This window comes from Manacus candei, unplaced genomic scaffold (genome assembly GCF_025592945.1).
Source record: "Manacus candei isolate 608988 ecotype Guabito, Panama unplaced genomic scaffold, ASM2559294v1 h1tg000060l, whole genome shotgun sequence".
Lineage (NCBI taxonomy): Eukaryota > Metazoa > Chordata > Aves > Passeriformes > Pipridae > Manacus > Manacus candei.
In genome coordinates this window covers 5,620,867-5,642,054 of record NW_026138108.1, presented here as the reverse complement: position 1 = coordinate 5,642,054, position 21,188 = coordinate 5,620,867, and the positions used below count along the sequence as shown (strand labels likewise).

General features: G+C 37.6%; 1 protein-coding gene across 2 annotated transcripts in view; it reads left to right on the top strand.

Moving 5' to 3' along the window:
• The window catches only part of CARS1 (cysteinyl-tRNA synthetase 1), a 33,850-nt gene extending 16,629 nt beyond the window's left edge, over positions 1-17,221 (top strand). For both annotated transcript variants that reach the window (XM_051804010.1, XM_051804011.1), the window contains 13 exons: positions 264-376; positions 890-1,018; positions 1,233-1,362; positions 1,659-1,762; positions 2,754-2,851; positions 4,316-4,505; positions 4,994-5,062; positions 6,883-6,964; positions 11,341-11,421; positions 11,827-11,894; positions 13,260-13,319; positions 14,562-14,645; positions 15,677-17,221. In XM_051804010.1, coding sequence (XP_051659970.1) covers positions 264-376; positions 890-1,018; positions 1,233-1,362; positions 1,659-1,762; positions 2,754-2,851; positions 4,316-4,505; positions 4,994-5,062; positions 6,883-6,964; positions 11,341-11,421; positions 11,827-11,894; positions 13,260-13,319; positions 14,562-14,645; positions 15,677-15,811 — 1,343 coding nt within the window. In that variant the 3' untranslated portion in view covers positions 15,812-17,221. The remainder of the gene's footprint in view (positions 1-263; positions 377-889; positions 1,019-1,232; positions 1,363-1,658; positions 1,763-2,753; positions 2,852-4,315; positions 4,506-4,993; positions 5,063-6,882; positions 6,965-11,340; positions 11,422-11,826; positions 11,895-13,259; positions 13,320-14,561; positions 14,646-15,676) is intronic.
• Positions 17,222-21,188: the final 3,967 nt, after the last annotated feature.

Below are 21,188 nucleotides of genomic sequence, written 5' to 3'. Positions count from 1 at the left end.
GTAGATGAATCTCATGTCAAAACTTAAAAAGCAGTGCAGCTGATAGTTGTCAAGTATCCTGTCAACTAAACATTAATCAAAGTCCCAAAGGATTATCAAGGCTTGATTATGAAGATTTTTGACGGTTCAGTGATTTGGGGGTTTGTTTGGTCTTTTTTAAATTTATTTATTTTTTTTAAATTCACTTCATGTGAGGTACAGCAAGGCCAAAAATCAATAATGCTGGTGTAAAATGTGTATATTAACATTTTCTCTTTTGAAAGGTGACCTGAGCATCTCAGCTGATTGTTTACGTGAGAAGCGTTCTCCAAATGATTTTGCTTTATGGAAATCCTCCAAGCCAGGAGAGCCTTCATGGGACTCTCCATGGGGAAAGGTAAGGACATGGTAATCAGGATTTAGATTTTCTACACTTTATTAAATAGCACAGTTACACAAGTACTTTGCCTCACCTCATATTAACAATGTGTAAATTATGGAGATACTGTATTCAGTCATAAGATTCAGTTGTTAATACTTATTTAATAACTTAGGATGTGAAACAGTCTGTTTGCACTTTTTAAACAGAAGTTTGCATGCAGGCTTTTTGTGGCTCTTACTGGTCATTTGTCCTCTGTTTATCAATAAGCTTTATCGGCAGTAAGTTCTATTTCCTTTTTTTCTCTTGTGATCAAAAATATTAATGTAATTTTTAAAAGAACAGTAAACAGGATAATCAAACATTACAGATGTGTATGCCAGGTTTGATCTTTAAATGCAACAGTTTACTTTTATGAAACTGACACTGAGAATTTTGTTTTTTTGTTTTAGTAGCAGTGTATCCCATTTCTTCAGGTCCGTAACTGCTTAGACAATTGCTGGTAGTCAAGTAATGTCTTTTTCTTAATAGGGTCGTCCAGGCTGGCACATTGAATGTTCTGCAATGGCTGGATCCATTCTAGGAGAGTCAATGGATATTCATGGAGGAGGGTTTGATCTCCGATTTCCCCACCATGACAATGAACTAGCACAGTCTGAGGTGAACGAACTGACCTTCAGTTTCTGCAGTGAAAAAGCAACGTGCTTTGCTTTGGCTGCAACTTACATAAATCCATATTTCAAATTTTAAAACCTGATGTGTGTTTTGTAGAAACACATGTTTTGGTTCTCAGGATTTTATTCTTTAAGTTCTCCTATTTCAGGATGTATATGTAAACAGTATTGAGTCTTTGGGCTTTGTTTTTTTCCTGCAGGCATACTTTGAAAATGATCACTGGGTTCGGTATTTTCTGCATACTGGCCACTTAACAATTGCTGGCTGTAAAATGTCCAAATCTTTGAAGAATTTTATTACCATAAAAGATGCACTGAAGAAACATACAGGTAAATATTACTTTGGAATGTGAATACTTTTGATGTGCTTCCAGTGGTAACTGTTAATTTTGTTATTCAGTGTAACCTCAGACATCTTTCTTCTTCACTAACTTCAGAACAGCTTCCTTGTTTTTCTGTTCCTTGTCAGTATTATCTGTATGGATAGTAGAGTTCTTACTTTTTTTGGTACATGTAGTGATAGGAAGAATTTTAAAAATTAGGTTCTTAGCCACTGCAGTACTGGAGGCCATAAAAATGCTTTAGGTTATGATAATTTTCCTTGTTTATTTTGAAACTCCTAATAGCACGACAGTTACGGTTGGCTTTCCTCATGCACTCTTGGAAGGATACACTGGATTATTCAAGTAATACCATGGAGTCAGCTATTCAGTATGAGAAGTTTATGAATGTAAGTAAGTTTTCCATTCCTTCTCCAGCTCTAAACTTTGCCTTGTCATATGTGTTTAAAGGAATAGAATTCCAAGGATATATAGGCCTTATTTCCTGGCTGAGTTTGCTTTCTGAATTCATCAGGTGGGATGTCACAGTGTTTGTTGAGCTACCACTGAACGCTCACGTAAATTCCAGATTGCTACATTTCTGTGCAACTGGGTGCTCTTTCCCAGTTTTGACATCTCTGAACAGCTTGGCACTTACACACAAGATTAGTTTCTCAGTTCATCTTGCTTACAGAACTCAGTCCAAAACACTCATAACATGTCTACCAGATGAGACTTTACACAAATGTAGCCAAAGAGGGAGTATCATTCCCACCTTGTCTCCACACCACATACATTGAGCATTTGCCTCTGTGCCTTGTGGGCATGTGAGGGGTCAGGCACAGGTCCTGTCCTGCTTAGTTTGAAGCCGTAATTAAAACCCATGTTTTCCAAAAGGATGCTTTACAGCATTTTGAGATTGTTGAGCTTGGTCTGTCCAGCTGAGGCTATTCTGCCTCTTATGTAAAATGTTTGTTTTGGGCCACAGAATAGGTTAAAATGACTTTTTGCCAAGCTGGATGCCCACAGGAAACAGATCCTCGCTATAAAGCCATTTTATTCTTCAGCTTCCATTGTTAGCAACAAACTTTAAAATCTGCCATAAGAACTGTTGCCTCGACTTTTTAAAAATGATATTATGAGCAGCTTGCTATTAGAGTATCATAATGTATCATGCAGTGACAGAGCCAAGAGACAGGACTGAATTACAGCTCAGCTGTGATTTCCAGAGTTATGCAAAATGTGTGAGTTTCCTTGTCTTGACAGACTTTCAGTAGTCCTGGCTGAAATGCTGTTGAACTCACAAAGTTTAGAAGGCTGAATAAGAAATAATGCCCTTTGGTAGTAAGTACTGGTTATGTCTAATTGAAACTGATTTTTAGCTATATTCTTCTTTTATAGGAGTTCTTTTTAAATGTGAAGGATATTCTTCGAGCTCCCACTGATGTGACAGGCCAGTTTCAGAAATGGGAAATTCAAGAAGCAGAGCTGAACAAAAAGTGAGTGGAGCATTTCTGCTTCTCTCTGGATAGCCATTGTGTAGCTACATGTTTAATTTTTTTTTTCCTTACAAAATCACTTACAATGTTTATAGTGATATTTATGTCTGTAGCATTTCCACTGCTCCTTCCAGCTCTTTACAAGCAGTCAATTTAATCTTGTGATAACTTTATGAAATAAGATGAAATTGTTAGTTTCCCTTTTGTTTATATTAAGTACACTAGCATGCCTCATCACACTGTTTGTGAAGGGAAGGAGAACTTTTTTGTTAGATAGCTGTCATTTTCTTCGCTACTTGAAATCCTGTCCTTCTATCTGAGAAGTGACCAATAATTTCCAGTGGTTACAACTGGAAAAATAGTATTTTACACATTTGAAAGTGTAGTGAGTAATCTGATGCAAACAGAAATTAAATGACCTGATTAAAACCACAAAAGATTAGAGTGCCAGTGTTTGAAAATGTGTTGTTGACACAGTGATATGAATTTTGTCAGTCTTTGACTTTTATGATCAAACTGTCATTATTATTTGTAATGCCAACAGCTTCCTATATGACTTCTATTATGTCTGAAATTTAAAATAAAAGCATCTTTCATTGCAGTAGTAAAATTGTTCCTAGTTCAGTTCACTTGTGGTCACGAATGTTGACTATTGAAGGACTAAGTGCAGATGTGTCTGTGTAGTGGTGTCCTCTGAAAATTTGATGTTCAACTCGAGATTTGTAGAGATAACCCCTTTTTTTAAAAAAGGGGAGAAGATAGTAAATAATAGAGAGGTCAAAAGGAAGGGATAAAGAAGTGGGAGGAATAGAAGATGTTTAGTGGGTATTTTTTTTGTCTCCTTTCTTCTACCACTTCTCATTCTCCTTTCTCTGGAAAAAGTACATTGTTTGAAACAGTAAAGGCTTTGTGTCATTGAAGTGGTACTTAATATACTGTATTATTTATTATGTCTATTCACAGACTGGAAAAAGGTTTGTATGAATTTATTCCTTTTATCTACTTGTAATATATTCATGAAAATGCACTTTGTGGTAAGTTAACTTCCATGTTGGTGCTCTCTCCTGGAATAATACTAAACAGAGTACTTGGCTGATACATAGGGATAGAAGAGCAATACTGTAAAAAAAAATAAAAAGTAAGCACAAGAAGATACCGAATAAGCAATTTATACTCCTTTAAAAAAACTTGCATGAAAATGCCAGTTGTTGAAAAAGTGTTTGATATAGTTTGTTTGGATACTTGTTGCCAATCAGATTATCCTGCCTTTGTCCATAGCAGCAAAACAGCAGTGTCATGATAATGCCTTTTTTCTTGCTCATCCATTTTTCCTTCAAATATAAACTATGACCGACAAAAGATTATCTCACTTTTAGGTCCCCTTACTCTTCTAATAGAGATTCTTCAGAGTAAGTTGCAGGTGTTTCTGACATCAGTAGTAAAACCCAATTTTTTTCTTCTTAGTTTTTACGACAAGAAGGCAGCAATTCATGAGTCACTGTGTGACAATATTGACACTCGCTCTGTCTTAGAAGAAATGCGGTCATTAGTCAGTCAGAGTAACTCCTATATTGCTGCAAAGAAGTCTTCCAGAGAAATGCCAAACAGACTTCTTTTGGAAAACATCAGTTCCTATCTCACTCAAATGCTAAAGGTATGTAACATTGAGTAATAATGTTGCTATTGCACTGTGCATTTGTAACTGTTGTGTTTTCAAGTGTGTAGGGATCAGTTCAGTCTTTGTTTAAATCTTACAGGTCCCTAGAGATTTCCCCCACGCACCCCAACCAAAACAACCCCAAACTACAGTGTGTGCTGCAGCAGGAACGATTTTGAGTCCTCTCTGTTACATTTTATTTTCAGCTAATGTTCCCTTGAATAGTGGAGAGCCCCCAACATATGCCAGGAAATTAGATAGTAGAAAAAATATCAAGTCAGAATGTCAAATCTGACAGCTTTAATGCTAAATCTGAAAGCCAATGCTTAGTATGCTGTAACAATTAAAAATCAAAACATCATCTTTTTAGATTTGTGAATTGTGGGTTAAATGAGAACTATTCAAAAGCTTAGTACATGTGATTTTGCTTACTTTTCACATGCCTGTGACTTGGTGGTTTTTTTCTTTTCTTTTTCCTTGACCAGATTTTTGGTGCCATAGAAAGTGATGATGCACTTGGTTTTCCTGTTGGAGGGAACAGTCAAAACGTAAATGTAAGTGAAGGACAAAGTACACTATACAAAATTACTCTATGTCCTTTGAAAGCTTATTAAAGTGATGACATTACTGATATGTACCTGAATTACATTATTTATGTTTTTAGCTTTTGAATCTGACATAATTTATTGGCTTAGGAAGCAGGATTTTTCTTTTAAGTGTTGAGGTTTTTTATAGGTTTGTTTGATTTAATGACAGACAAATTGTATAGCAACCAGAAAAATAATTATCTTCTGAATGATGAGTCTGTTTCAGAAACCACATGTGAATTACAGACAGCACATGCTACAGTCTAAAGACTCATTACAAGTATTTGTATGCTAAGTAGTTTCAAAAATATAATTATACTGATTAAACTTCCTTGTGGTACACCAAAACCAGCCTGGAGGCAGCTGGAGCTTTATCCACATTTCAATCTCTTTTTCTGATCTCATTTGTAGCCACAATTTTTATATGGCTTTTGAAGGCTGTTTTGCTTTTGTCACCCAGCTGTGACCCAACCAGTTCTGCTGTGATGCAGAACTTTTCTGGAAATACTTGAGGGATACCTCTTGAAAGTGCTGATGGGCTCTGTAATAACAGTAACCTTTTGTGATACAGGCAGGAGAAATAACTCCATGTGAAAGCTATCAACTTTGCTTGCTTTGTTCATGCAAAAAATCTGTCATGGACACATCAGTGCTGTTTTCAAGTATTTTTCTGCATTTAAAGATGTGACCACGTGTTTCTGTTCCTCCTTAGAAGGAATAAATGAAACATTACTGGTGTAACAAAAAAGCTAAACTTTTTATTCATCAAAGGAAGAGGAAAGCTTGCTTGTGGTTGAAGAGCGTCAGTGAACACTCATCTGATAATTGCCCATGCAAATACTTACATTAGTGTGCCATGGAAATTTCCAATAATGGTATAATAAGGAAGATGCTCAGTATTCCCTACCAAGCTCATCAGTAGTGAATTTTAATTTAGCTTAGACATGGGGATATTCTAAGGGAGACAAAAGTGTGCATTTTTTTTTCTCTCTCTCCCCTACCCTCCAAAGTAATGAAATTTTTAATTTAAGCAGACCCCTGGGTGCCTGGCTTCTCCTCTTGGGATTCCAGAGAAGTGTTGGCAGACAGCACTGATCTGGAGTTGTTTTTTTGTAACTTGTCACTGCTGTCCACTAATAGCTTGCTGTTGCTAATTACCACCCTTGAGAGCAGGACTCACAGGACTTTTTCTCTGAGATTTCATGACCAGCATTTACTTACACCTGAAATAATTCAACAGTAATCTTTCCCTGCTGTTTGTGAGAGAGGGAATTGTGTGAGGACTACAAACAACTGCACTGTACTGGAAATACATGCAATTAGCATAAGCTAACATCTGAGGAACATATCTGTGTCCTAATGAAAATAAGTGCTAACATGAGCTTCACCTGGTATTATGTTTGATAAACAGCTGGCCCTTTGTAAGAAAAGACAGAACATGAAGGAGCAAATTCATCTGACTGCTATTTTTATCCCTCTACTGCATTATAGTTAGCTGGACTGCAACGTAGCCCTGTGGAAGTTGTGGATCTAGCTGAAAGGAGATGAAAAGGGAATGGGGAGAGGCTGAACTTCACAAGCTGATTTTATCTGCACAGAAGGAAAATTGACAGCTAATGCAAATTATTGTCTATCCTTTGACATTAATAGAACAAAGACAATTTTTATTGATACAGATCTGCCCTAAGGGTCAAATTCCATCCAACAGCACATAAATATGAAGTGGGTAAGGACATGTTTTATGTCTAAATGATGATTAGCTAACTGTGGAAATAATGATCCTGCAGATTGAATCTACAGTGATGCCATACCTGCAAGTTCTTTCTGAGTTCAGAGAAGGAGTGCGACAAATTGCCAGAGAGAAGAAAGGTGAGAGTTCACTTTTTCCTGTATTGTTGCATATGAGACTTGGAGGTTGTAGGAATCAACTGGTGGAGGAGGGTGGGGATGGGGGTGTGGGGCAGCTTATAGACCCTCTCTTTGCTTAGAGAATAGAAGTAAGGCATCTTTATGTCCAAGCTTGTTTGAATATTTGCATCTCTGCTACCTGTCTCTTTAATTTGAGAATCTTTTACAGGCTTTCTTTTAATTTCCTAAAGAATCTAAAAGGTCTGGAATGACAAGGTCTAGCTGTTGTTTTTCTAGATTAAGGCACTCCCTGCTTTCTAGGTATAAAAGTACCCCTGATCTCTTCCTCGGGGAGCTTGTGTTCTATTAGAAGTGTAGATTGCTGCACAATGATACTGTCTGCGTTTAAATAGCCCAAGATGCTCATTATTATTTGTTAACATAGTTGGAATTGTAGCTTCCCTGATGGTAATTGAGTGCTCTTTCTGGAGAATTCATATGGGAGTTTGCTAGAAGTTGTTTTGGGTGCTTTTTTTAATCCTTCTGAAAAGCTTTGATCATGCTGTGTGTGTTGGCAGCAGAACTATATAATGTTAAAAAGGTTGTTCCATTAAGCCCTCTTTGATTTTACTGGTTGATTATTTCCTAATGGAGCTCTTATTATTTTCTACTATTCCCTGTGGAATTTTACATGTCTTCAATATGTATTTGATTCTTGTATTCTTAAAACTTCTACACTCAGATTTGTCCTTGAGGCAAAACAAGGCATTTTTATACATAAAACATACATATTTGTAACCCATATATTACACAGAAATATAAAATTACTTCTAGTGTCTGGCAACATATTCAGCTGGCAAAGACTGTGAACTCTCATTTTGCTGTTGTTTGGAGTCCTTGTAATGGCTAATGAGTTTACCTTAAAAGCACGAAACTGTAATTGTTAAGGAGACTACTCAGCTATTACTGTCAAACTCCTATAGGCCTAATTGATGCTGAGAAATAGGCTTATTAGTTCCAACAGTAAATGTTTTCTCTGGTTTGAATTAATTCAAGAAGTTTGTGTGTATATCCTCAGCCAAAAATGTGAGCTTTGGCCTTTCTGTATTTAATGTAAATGCTTATTTTATATAAGGCTTTTTTTGTCCCTTTTGTTCTGATGGTTGAGCTAAACAGATCTTTGCTTTTAACAATTGTAAGGTTTAAATATCACAGGGCTTCCTGTAGATCATTTTCAGAACATACTTGGCACTAGTCTGCTTACAGGGACTTGAGTTTTGTACTTGAAAGGTATTGATTTTTTTACCTGAAAATGGACAGTAAGAATATAGCTAGATCTAGTTTCTGTTTGGTTGGGGTACAGAGCACTCTGCAATTTGACCAGAGAGGTACCTTTCTGTTAAACTATTTGGATATATGGAAGCTGAGTGGTGGTTGGCAGGACCTGCACTGACATACAGACTTGTTTCCCTGTATCTATTAAATTCTTGCTTGCAGGAAGTGTTAAATCACTGTAGAAGTTGTTCTGATTAGTGGCTGGGGATATTGCCTCTATGTGGCTTTGAGCAAAGGGAGTTTCCCTGTCATAGCCTGATGCTGGCAGGATTGTGTTAAATATTAATTAAAATAATCTGTATTGCTTGCAGTATTCTTAGAGGTTAAATAAAAAGTATGTGGCTCCTATAAAACCTCCAGAGTAATACAAATGTACCCATCCATATACATATACTTTGAAAATGTATCTATATGTACAAAACATTTCACAGAATAGCCATTTGTGAAACTATGGGTTTTAGTAAGAATCAATCAATGTATATACTCTACAAAAATGTTACAATACCCAAAGTGGCTAACATTCAAAGATGCTAGTAAATTAAATTCTCTATTTTTTAAGTTTATTAGTATTCAAACTGGAAACCTGCAGTGATCATTTGCAGTTGAGTCTTAATTCCTGAACCTGTTTAGGAATGGTGGTAAACAGAAAAAGCAAAACACTGTGCTGGCTGCACAGGGGAAAAAAATGCAGAAAACCTCCACAAAATGCATCAATGGTTGGTCCAAGCATCTGTCTTGCCCATCCTGACATTTTGGTCAAGTACTTCAATACTTGACCAGCTAAAGGCCCTGTGTAGTTGTCTCAGCAAGGATGCACACTGGAGCAGATCTGTGATCTACTGCAGCTGCCAGTGCTGGGGAAGAACTCTTATTAGCAACAAATTGTTATTCAGATGCTCAAAAAAGAGTAAGTCTCTTCAGTTGTTGGTTCTTAACCTCAGGACATCTGCTTAAATTGATAAAGGTGTCCATGTCTGAACTCTGCCTGGGTCTTCATTTCCTACCATGGGCTCTGTTGCCATGTGGTATCTTGCTCTAAGCTGCTTCAAGGACACACCGGGAAACCTTCTGCCCTCGTTCATTGTAACATTGCCTGCTCTTGTCTTTTGCTGTGAGTCTTAACATCCATCATTCTCATGGTGCTTTTCAAGCTCGTCTTCTTCTTCCCCATTACAGTGTTCCCATTCACAACAGCTCAACATCTGTTTCACATCCAGTACTCTTTGGCTGGAAATTCACAGAAAACGTGAAGAGAGGTCTGGGAAAGAGTCACAGGCCCCAGGTGTGTCTAGCTGCTGGGTTGTTCCTGGGCTCTGATGATAAGGCACTACCCCACTAGTTTCCTGGTCACTGTCCTCAGTGAATGCCTCCTGATGTCTTGAGGCAGCCCATAAACAACCCCCTCCTCAATCCCTAAACATCTTTGCTCTGATGGTACTGCTTGCAAAGAACAGGCACATTTTAGCCTTAAAAAGCACAGTGCTGGCTCCTTTGGATGACAAGATTGATCAGAGGATGTATCCTCTCCTAAATAATACATGTTTTGTTATACATTTCTCCTTGATGGATTTCTTCCTAAACTTTCAATTATTCATTTTAGATAAGTAAACATTTATAACTGTGCAGATGCTGTTGTATTGAATAAGCAGTAGGTATATCTGATACAGTCTTGATATAAGTGTAATTCCTTTGCCTAGGTTAGAGCCAACATCTTTTGTGTTAACAGCCAGTGAAGCAATCTTATCCCTTGTTTGTCTTAATGGATTATTTAGAGTTGCATCAAACATCAATGTGGTTCACTGTGTGTAACTGCTCTGAATCAAGAAAAATAGCGACGTATTTTACAACAGACAAAAGAGGTTCTGTAAGCTGCAATGGTTTCCTCTACAAAAAGAGAGAACACAGAATACTACCATGCAATGAAATAGGGTGTCTGTTGTTTTTTATGGTATTAGGATGGTTGGTGCTCTGTTCACTTCTCAGCTCTCTGAGGCTCTGAGAATTATGGAAGAGATGAAGGCTCAGCAATGGTAGTTGTATCTACCAGTATGTGCACTGTTTAGTACACTGCCTGGATGGGAGTTTCTACTGCCAGAAATAATACCTTTGAAAGCCTGATTACTTCTTAGATTTAAGCAGGTGAGAGTTGCTGAAAGGAAGAACAACTGTTTCTTGTAAGCACTTAGTATCATCTAACCCAAGTATCTATCTTGTCACACTTAGTAAGTGTTCCTCCTAAATACAAGACTGTGTATAAAAAATGCCACAGAACTGAGTTCACACCAGCAACATACTAGGTATCCTTGATGCATTTAGTTTCTCTTAACTGTTCTGTTACTGCTCAGCTGATAAAATTTCTCATCCAGGAAAATATTTTGTGTGAAGTTTTATTTTCCTTTAAAGACCTGAAGGCATCTATTTTGGCTAAGTCTTGAGTTCTTAACCATTTGCTATCATAAGTTTGCAAGTTAAAAAAATAGTAGTCATGATGATCACCATCCAGAAATCTAAGTCAAAATTCTCTATTCTACTGCAACTAGCTTGCTTGAAATAAAATAGAGGATGTTTGGACTACAGTTGCTCTGACAAATGTATGTGTATCAAACAAACAAAATCATAGTCCTTCAAAGGTTAGATGTAGCACAAGATATGTTAATTTCAGGTTTTTCTAAAATTAGGTTCTTAACCTTCTTATTGGAAATCCTACAGCACCCATTAGGATCTTCCTGAGTCAAATACCCTTTCATTATACCATGGCAGAACTGTTGCATCATTTCTGAATTGACATGGGTTTTCTTTCTGTTCCCCTTCAGGAACAGTGAGGGTATCTTGAAGGAAATTTATGATTTTGAAATCCCTGCAAAGAAACATGCTGCTTCTCTGTGTAGCTGAAATAATGCAGGACTTACTTAAAAGCTTTATCTCTTTAAAACAAAAGACCTTTCTCTGGCCTATGTGAGAGAGTGGCAATTTCTTAATTGCATTTAAATAGCTGTGTAGCAGGACAGAAGTATACTTTCACCAAATCTTAATTCACTAAAAGTACTTTTTATACTGTTTAGTAACTGAAGTGCTGCAGTTGAGTGACGCTCTTCGGGATGACATCCTTCCTGAGCTTGGAGTTCGATTTGAAGATCATGAAGGTACCCAATCATGTCTTGCAGCTTTGTAGGTAGCTGTTTTTATAATCCTACTGTTTTCCTAAGAAGTGTGAGAACAAAGTATCAAGGCTAATCTGGAATAATGAAACAAACTCGAGGACTGCAAAACTATAGCATATCGTATCATATATATGTGCCATATGTAATGGTACATTATCATATGTATCAATGTATATTATAGAACTATATTTGAATATATATATAGAATAAAAAAATACATTGCAATATTTTTTATGTTTTTGTATAGCACCTAAATTCTTAGTCACTTTTGAGTAGTACACAGTTGTATTTGCATTCAGCAGGCAAAAAGAAAACAGTTATCATAGGGTAAACACATTTATCTTTCCGTAATCAAAAAATTAATTAATCTGTTTTTTGCTTCTTTAGGACTTCCAACTGTGGTTAAATTAGTGGATAAGGACACATTATTGAAAGAAAGAGAAGAAAAGAAAAAGGTTATTATTTTAAGCATTCTACATTTTTTTAAATTTAAAGTAATGTGTAAGCTATGGATACTTTTATATTTCTTCGGTAATTCATAAGAACAATCATAACAGACTAACAACAAGGAAAATAACATAAAAGAATTGATAGAAAAGTTTGAGTTTGTTAAGGGAAAAGAATTTTTTGAAACAGTAGCTTCTTGAAAACTTTGTATGGGACCCATGAAAACCTCTAAGATTTTTTGTTTGTTTGTTAAGATTTTTGTGGAATTAAGGGATGTTGAGTATTGCATACATGCTGTCTTATCTCTCTGGAAGAACAATTCCAATGAGAAGATGATTTGGACTTCTTCTGTCTGCATAAATGAAGTTGACATTTTTCATAGAACTAATCTGTATTTATCTGATGTGTGAGGAAAAAATTAACTGGCTAAATCTTAATTTATGTAGTATAGATGAGTGAGATATTCGGGATGTGGGGGCAAGAATTCACACGTTGCTATATAAAGATTGTGAATTCTAATTCATGCGCACAAGATCTGTACAGAAACCCTCCTTTTGGCACTTCCTGGCATTAATATTTGACTTTGTAACATTTAAAAGTAGCACTTCCTGTGTCTGTCTTCAGTTTTACCAAATAATAAAATTCTGTCACGATAGAAATGTTTGGAAGACTTTCCAGCATTTCTCCTTCCATGTTGATGTTTTTAAAAAAGGGAGAAGTAAAAAGTAGCTTTAGCCAATTCCAGATGTTTTCATCAAAACATGATTTAAAGGCAGTTTGTATACAGCTGCTGAGTGGGATCTGAAGCTTTTTCCCTGGAAACAGCATTATGTTCAGTACTTGGAGAACCCTTGGAGAACTGATAGGTCTCTCCCAAACAAGTGCAAGATAAGATTTTTAGCAAGTTGGCTAAATTTGGATAGTTGTTTCCCTAGGAACACCAAGGGATACGACTGCTGCTTGAGAAACTGTAATGTCTTCACAGTCTGAGGCAAGAGCTTAAAATATCAGTGAAGTACAGTCTTTTTTTAAAGTCATTTAAAGTCATTTGCAAAACATTTTCCCCTGTAAAATGATAGGACCATTTCTTTTGCAGCCTTTGTAGGTATTCTTTTATGTATCCCTTTTGCATGCAAAATGCATTCTGAACAGTTAAAACTGGTTTAGCTGTGAATAAAAGCAAATGGAATCAAAGTCATACAGTGAGAAGTATCAGACAATCCTAATTATAAGGCATGGTGGTTTTGCTGCAGGTCGTGCTGCCAGTTCTGTCTGTAATTAGATATCCAGGGGAGCTAGCTGGCTCAGGGTTGTAGAAAACAACCAGATGAAACAGTGTGTTACCTTTTACTCATTAAGACTGCCTCTTATAGATAGAAGAAGAGAAAAAAAGGAAGAAAGAAGAAGCAGCCAGGAAAAAACAACAGCAGGAAGTAAGTGTTCAGATCCTTTTAACCTTATTTTGAAGAAGAGTGTAGGCAGCAATAGTCACGTGCAGGAAAGAACACATCAGAACACAGGCTCTCTGCCTGGCCTTTACTGGGCCTCCGTTTGTTTCTTTGTCTGTACAATTTCCTGCTCAGAATGACTTTGGCTTGCTGTCCAGATTTGAATTTCCAGCTTCTGTTATAGAGAAACTGTCTTTGAGAACAGAACTAAAGGCTTCAAAATCTTCTTAGAAAAACCTGTAGCACTTAACTTCAGTCTATAAACAGTATTACTTCCTTAATTGTTACAGTCTTACATGCCTGGTACTGTTAGAGATGATTTTGCTTGTGTCATTTATTATTTTCTTTGCTTTTCAGTATCATAGGTATGTGTAAAAGGGTTTCTTATTCTTTTTTTCTTTTTCTCTTTAAGAAGTCCCCTGTGACTGTACAGTGAAATGTTTTGTGTCTGCAGTTGGAATTGAGATAGCTCAAAGGTTTTAGGCTTTGTATGGGGAGTAGACAGACAGAGGAGATGAACTTATAAGAAGAAAATATTGTTTTCCATGCTGATGACTCTAACAGTACAGGAAATACTTTCCTGTTAAAAGAGGAAGAAAACTTTTCAAGACCACCACATACAGAGAGAAAACCAGATAAATAGCATTTATCATTCTCAAATTCCAAGTACCTTTTTTGTTCTTTCAAAAAGGTGATTCTCTTGCATTGAGTAGAAGTTACTTGGAAAGGATTCTGAGGTGGGCTTGTTTAGAGATAAATGAAATTTCAGTTCATTTTCAGTGCAATTACTGCATCTCATCCTGCTGTGACCTCTAAAGAAACCTTTGTTTGTCAGCAGGAAACTGTTGATAAAGGTGGTTCCCATTGCAGTGAGTTAATTGCCAAATATTCTTTACTCATAGCAACTATGCTTTGTGTTGACTAAGGAACAAAATTAGCAAGAATCAGATAGATGTAGTTTTTGGAATATATAAGCAAGTTATTTTGAGTTTCTCCAATACATCTATTTTATTAAGTGGTTCTCTATGGATTTAAAACACATTTTTACCGTGGACAAGCACAGCTAAGACACACTGAGTTGTTCCTCACTAAAAGTTTCTTTTGACATGATAAACAATTGTGAATTAAATGCTCTTTGATTTGCAAATTATAATCTACTTTTCCTTTTGCATGTGTGACATGTTCTAAGTAATTTCCTGTGATGTTAATGCACGTGTTGTATTACAGGCAGCAAAACTGGAAAAAATGAAGATTCCACCACATGAAATGTTTAAATCGGAACTTGACAAATATTCCATGTTTGATGAAAATGTAAGAGTGGTTTTCCTTCTCCAGTTGTACATACTTAATGGTATATGTTTATGGTGATCTTGTTCCAAAACCTCCAAGGCAGTGCCATTACTGTAGTGAAAAGAGGGAAGGAGAGAAAGAAAAGGTGATATATTAATTTTTTTGTGCACTGGGGAGTGAGGTCTCTTAACTGTTAGCCATCGTTTCAAGAGTATTCTCATCGTATGTTTCCTTTGGCTCCTCTCATTGCAAAGCAAAATATATATTGTGGGTAGGAACGTGTACAGTGTTTGTTCACAGATTTATTACCCTGGTGCAAGGCAAGGTATTCACTCATAAGTACAAACTCCCCAACTCTGCCAGAACTGATGATTTTTGGAGAGGTCCTGTGCTTCCTGTTTGATTCTGCCCACTGTTTTGGTCTCTCTGAAGGGGCTGTATGGATAACTTTGCTCTTGATTGCTCCCCTTGGGGATAAAAGGAGTTACTTGGAAAACATAAAGCACTGTTTCTTCCGGACTTGATCCTGCTTCTGTCAGTCCCCTTCACCTGCACAAATTCAGGCCCAGGGGGCAAGTCAGAATGGAGAGTGTAAATACTGGAAAATACCTCTACAAGCCAAGGAGAGTGTCCATAAAACCTCTGATCATACTTTCTCCATCAAGAACATAAATCTCTTACTGCTTTTCCTTTAAGCCTTGAATTCCGTATGCTAGGATGATTAGAAGATTATTTTAACCATCTGTTCAGGAATTAGTCATTATTCTCTTAAAACCAGAAGTTAGTGGTCTAAGCTTCCCTTACTTAGTACAGGACAGAAGATAAATACACCCTTATGCCCCTTCGTTAACTAGGAAGGGAACATACAGAAATAGTCAAAGTTAGTTGTCAGACTTCTAGGTGACTAAAATTAACCAAGATACATGCCACCCTGACAGCCTGTCATTATGACATTATCTCCCTATCTTATTAAAACATGATTCCATAAGGAGCAAAAGCAGTCCAAAAATTTGTCTTAAATATTCTTTTTTTTTTTTTTTTTAATATTTCAGGGATTTCCCACCCATGACACTGAAGGCAAAGAGCTTAGCAAAGGACAAATTAAGAAGTTAAAGAAACTTTATGAAACCCAAGAAAAGCTACACAAGGAGTATCTACAAATGGTTCAGAATGGAAGTGCAAATTGAAAACAACAGGACTTTTTTTAAGAAGGCGAGTGCTGGGTTCCCATTGAAGAAGGGAGCATATACTGATGCTCAAATTTCTGTTTACACTTTCTATTATGTGCAAAGTAAAATTCCTGTTTACGTGGATTAATAATGTCATCTGGAAAGGCAATAAAAATCCATCATTAAAAAAAAGCCAACCTGTAAGAAGTTTCTTCACAACAGTAGCAGGCTGAATGGTTGCCAGGTCTATTTGGGAAGGTGCTGCTCAGTCAGCAAATCCACATAAGGATTCTTGTTCATTATGGCTGTCCAGGCTTTGGTTAATTTGTCCTGCATACTGATCTCTATCTAAGACCCAATGTAGTTTGCATTCTGGAATATGTCACAGTCAGCAAAATTTACTGCTACATGGAAGCTGAGCAATTTGTCCTGCAGCAAGAACAGTATTTTCCAGATGACTTTAGTATCTTTACATAAGCAGGAAAAGTGGGTAGTCCCACTATGATACTTATTTTAGCTGCTGTTATTAAAAACTTTCATAAGTATACCCAGAACACTTTGCATAGTGGAAGCTAACAGTCCCTTTGTTGAAAAAGGGATCATCATCTGTGTTCAACCTGCAGTTGGAATCAAGTGGGTAACTACAAGGCAAATGCACCTGCATTGAACAAACAGGTGGGAAAGACATGAAGGGCTATTGGCAGACAGTGGTGTGTTCTTGGAGCTATCCCTCCAAGGAAACAGGAGCGCTGCCAAAGTACCTGATTACCCAGAGGACTCAGTAGGTAATTACCAGTTCCTAACTGTGGGGAATTACCAGAGGGTTTCCAACTGAGATACAGTTTGTGGATTGGTTTGGAAGTGGGGAATACAGCTATACATTGCTCTGTATTCAAGACTGATGTTTTTAACATGACAATTTAACCCTGAGTTAATAACATTTCTGATGTAGTATGGTCACACTATATCTGCAAGGAGAGTTCTCTGTTGCCCAATAATGCATTTCACTGGCAGTAGCTACTAAATGAACCAAAGTTCATGAAATCCTAAAAAATATCTTGCCTACTTCGTAACTGCATGTAACAGCCAAATGTCTGATTTGCAGAACTATATTCATTGAGTAGTCTCAAGGTGACTTGCAGAAAATCATACTGTGACACTTCTGTTCTCTCAGCCCTAAGGTTCATGCTACAAATCATTAGGCTATGTTACTTTTCTTAATTAAGAGTTAAAACAACTTTGCTTTTCCTTTATATTTTTATATTTATATTCCTCCTTCTGAGGAATGAACGTATTCGGAGTAACAGAAAGGTCTAGTAGGGTTTTTTTTTCTAATTTGTCTGTATTTGCCTTTGAAAACATACATAATGTTAAGGTCAGTAAAGCACATGCATCTTGTGTACAGAAAATAAAATCTGTTGTAAAGTACCAGTTGTATGTGAACTTTGTATAGCGGGGAGAATATAGAGTTTATCTTTATTCCACAACCATCTTTTTGAAATGTGGTTTTACAGAGCCTTTCTTTTATCTTACTATTACTAATTGAATTCATTTTGCATTCAGTGTTTGATTATTCTGATAATTTCTAATCAATTGTATAAATGCATGTTTAAACTGCACAATGGTACTTCAAACAGCCAGCCATAGCCATGAGGGCAACTCCTCTATCCTTTATTCTGGGAACAGAAGAGGATCAGTTGCATTTTTACACCATTCTAGATTCTAACTCCCTTTAATAGTACCTGCTCATTATTTTCTTCCCCCACATGCTCCCCCATGATGCATGTGCACTCAGGGTATCCATGAGGGGATGGGACATGCCTGTGCTGCTTCTGAGGTTGCTACTTAATGTCAGTAATTTTCTTACAGAAATTCTGTCTTGGTGATTTGAGTTAGCACTTACTGAAAGAGAGTTAGTATATAACTGTGGAGAAGATGCTAGTAATCCAATCCTGGACTGTAGTTTATGACATCTCCATGATAACATCCTGGCTTTTGCCCCCACACACTGGTTTTTCTCTTCCTGTTGTGTTTTCAGTAGAACCTAAACCAATTCCATGATTAATCTACTATATCAGTGTAAAAGAATTTTTTTTTAAATGCCCTTTTCCCTTCCCAAATGCTTCATTGTGTTTCTGGGACAACTACTTGCATGGATCTTGGGAGCATTTCAGACTGAAATTTTCCAAAGGTTATTTTCCGGTCTTTCTGTATGCTTCCCACATGCACACACAGCTTCCTCTCTCCCTCAGTAATTTTTTTAAATTCAGTATGCGTAAAGTCCTGGTGAAGGAAAACTCAGTAGCAAACAAAGGATGCTGCAGCCAGACTTGGATGCACGCTGCTTGAGATGACTTTTTCAGTGTGGGTGTGCCAATTGATCTGTGGGATTACTGAATTGCACAGACAATACCTATTCCCTGGCAATCCATCAAGGTGGCACTTAAGTGAATTCCCCTGCACTTGCTTAGTGAGAGCGACCTGGCAAGCAGAAAAAGGGAATGCAACAGCAATGGTCTGCAGTGTCTTAGTCATCTGTCTCACTCAGCAAGGAAAAGAGAGAGGACAGACTCCATAGTATTTTAATTTTTTCTGTTTTGTTTTGTTTTGTTGGTTTTTTTTGATTGACATGTATGCATACACATGCGCAGGGAAGCCAGTCTGAAATGTGATTTTCTAAACATTATGAAAATGAAAATCCCCGTAGCAAAATCTTGGAATTTTAAAATATTTTAATTTTCTGGAACAGAGACTTCATACTGCTCATACAATATGAAGCTTTTCATTTCCCACCTATCAAAGAATTTATTCAGATGGCAAGGGAAGATAAAAGAGTGGTGTTTCTGTTTTTCATTGCACCCTTGGCTGAAGGCCAAACTTGGCAAATTTTGTTTCTGTCTTTTGCTCAGAGTGTGCCTTTCAGCCCTTCTAATGCGAATATTCACATTAACTCAAATGTGTACTGCTCCACTAAAGAGAATAAATTCCTCCCATCACTCAGCTTGTTCAGATACTGGTAGAAAAATCTGAATTGTTCATTCTGAACTTGTTGCCACTGATCTTTTCAAAGACTTTCAACTAATGAGTGCCTGATTACATTCATGGTACTCTTTTTGACCTCTTTATCCTAAACATTTTTATTTGGTCTCTGCTGCTCCACGAAGCCACCGATACAATTTTAAGCCTGCAAAAAAGCAATTTGTTGTCACATACAGTACATAGCTTAAAATGTACAAAAAGAAGTTGAAGGTAAGTTTAAACATTTTCAGGTGTTAGTAGTTGTTGGACCAACTTTAGCTCCCTCTTTAATTACACAACTTCTCCCACACAAATATGGGAAGGAGTTTTACTCCTCTCTGTGATTGCACAGGGCAATTTCTACATGTATCACATGCATAGTATTTAACATGTCTCTTGAGACAGAACAGATTAATTAAGCACATTAGCTATTTGGTACCAAGACTCTGCTTAGCAATGATCAAATTTCTTCCTCCTCCTGCAGAAAAAGTCATTGACAGACTAAGTCTTATCTCTCAAATTAGGCTGTGAATGTCTGGCATCTCACTCAGTGAGAGCAGTTTCCATTAATACCCACCCAAGGGCAGAAGACACCAACATTTTAATGCCTGATACAGACCTCAGCCTAAGCTTTCTCTCCAGTGTCAAGTGCATCTGTTTGGCAGCTCCACCACAATCCCTTCCCTTGGTTTTGGTTCTCCAAGCTCTTGCCTGGGAGGCTGGGTGTTTAAATTGAGCCAGGGTGATTCAGCAAATATCCTTTTGCAGCTCCCTGCAGGGCAGCAGCACCTGACAGCAAGATGACTCTACAGATTGTGCTTTATCCACAGTCCTAAAGTCTACCACTGTACTATGTGCTACGAGAGGTTAGACAGCAGTCAGCAAAAATCCCTCATTGTTCATGGGAAGTTGAGGCCTTTGGAGAGGGGCACTAAAAATCCAGGGGTGTAAGGTAATTGAAATGTGTGTTTACTTTGATATACAGGTGCAGAAAGGTGCAGCTGGATCACATAGTCAGGCAAAATCTCACGTCTTTGTAGGAGACAAAGTTTGGAGTTTGTACTCAACATCTGAGTGAAAAGGGGAAATGGCTTTTAACAAAATGGAGGTAGACACAAAAATCCTAAAAGACAACTTGATAGCTATTAACCATCGACAAGCATAAAAGTGTGGAGTAGGAATGTCTTCAGATAAATCCTCCTTTCAGAGTTCTTCCTTTGGAACACTGAGAATCAAGAGTAGCCACTTCCATGAATAAAGTGGTCGCAAAATGAAGAATTAATGGATATATGAGAAGGTTATTAACCTGCTGATGTTAGAAAAAGGACTGGTTTGGAGAAACAGGGAAAGGGAGCTGGAAGCAAAGGAAAGAAGGTGTAAAAGAACCTTCCAATGAACATGTTCTCTGGCCCACCAAATCTGCTTGTTGATGCAACTGGCTACAGCATGCCTGCAGGTCTTTAGCTGTTTGAATGCAATTCAAAATTGTCTCATTTTTAATTACAGTATTTGGCATCTATTTAGTCAAAGATTCCTTAGTTATTTCTGTAACTTAAATTCCTACCATAACCAAATTAATCCAATGGCAATATATTGGCTAGTTGCTAATTAATAAAACAGTGGTCTCATTGCTTCCAATTTTTAATTTTGTCCGTGAAAGAACTGTGATAAACACACAGACTAGTGATAAACACTAGTCATTAATTACTGAAATCCAAGCAGCAGACCTGGAGAAAGCATTTTATTAGAACGAGGGAATCCCCTGACAGGAGAAAAGGTTAGAGGGTTTTCCTATTGAGTGAAAGATGACTGAAACTTTCTCGGGCTCCCAGTGCTTGAAGTTGCACTGTTCCTAACACCAGTGCTGCACAGCATCTGCTGCCCGCAGACGCCCATGCACATGGAGCTGGGCTGGCCAGGAGGGTTTTGTTGGCTTTCTTTAGCAGGAATTATGTTGGAGCAGAAGGTGGGCACTGCTGGGTCCGTCTTTGCTGCTGGAGGAGCCATAAAGCAGCAACACGTTTCGCAAGCCAGGCACCGGGCACCTCAGAAACTGCACTTCCCAGCACGGATCATCTGAATGACAACTTGGAATCACGGAGACATGGTGGGAGAGCTCACGTGACGGGAATATTTGCAGGGATGGGCATGTGCTCTTTAGAACAGGTCAGAGGGGCAAGGCGGTGGAGTTGCTCTGTATGTGAGAGAGCAGTGAGAGCGTATCGAGCTCTACCCGGGTCAGAGGCACGAGTTGAGGGTTTATGGATGAGAATTAAGGGCTCATACGGTGACGCTGTTGTGGGTGTTCGCTGTCGGCCCCCCCGATCAGGAGGAGGAAATTGATCAGGCTTTCTGTGGGCAGCTGGGAACAACCTCG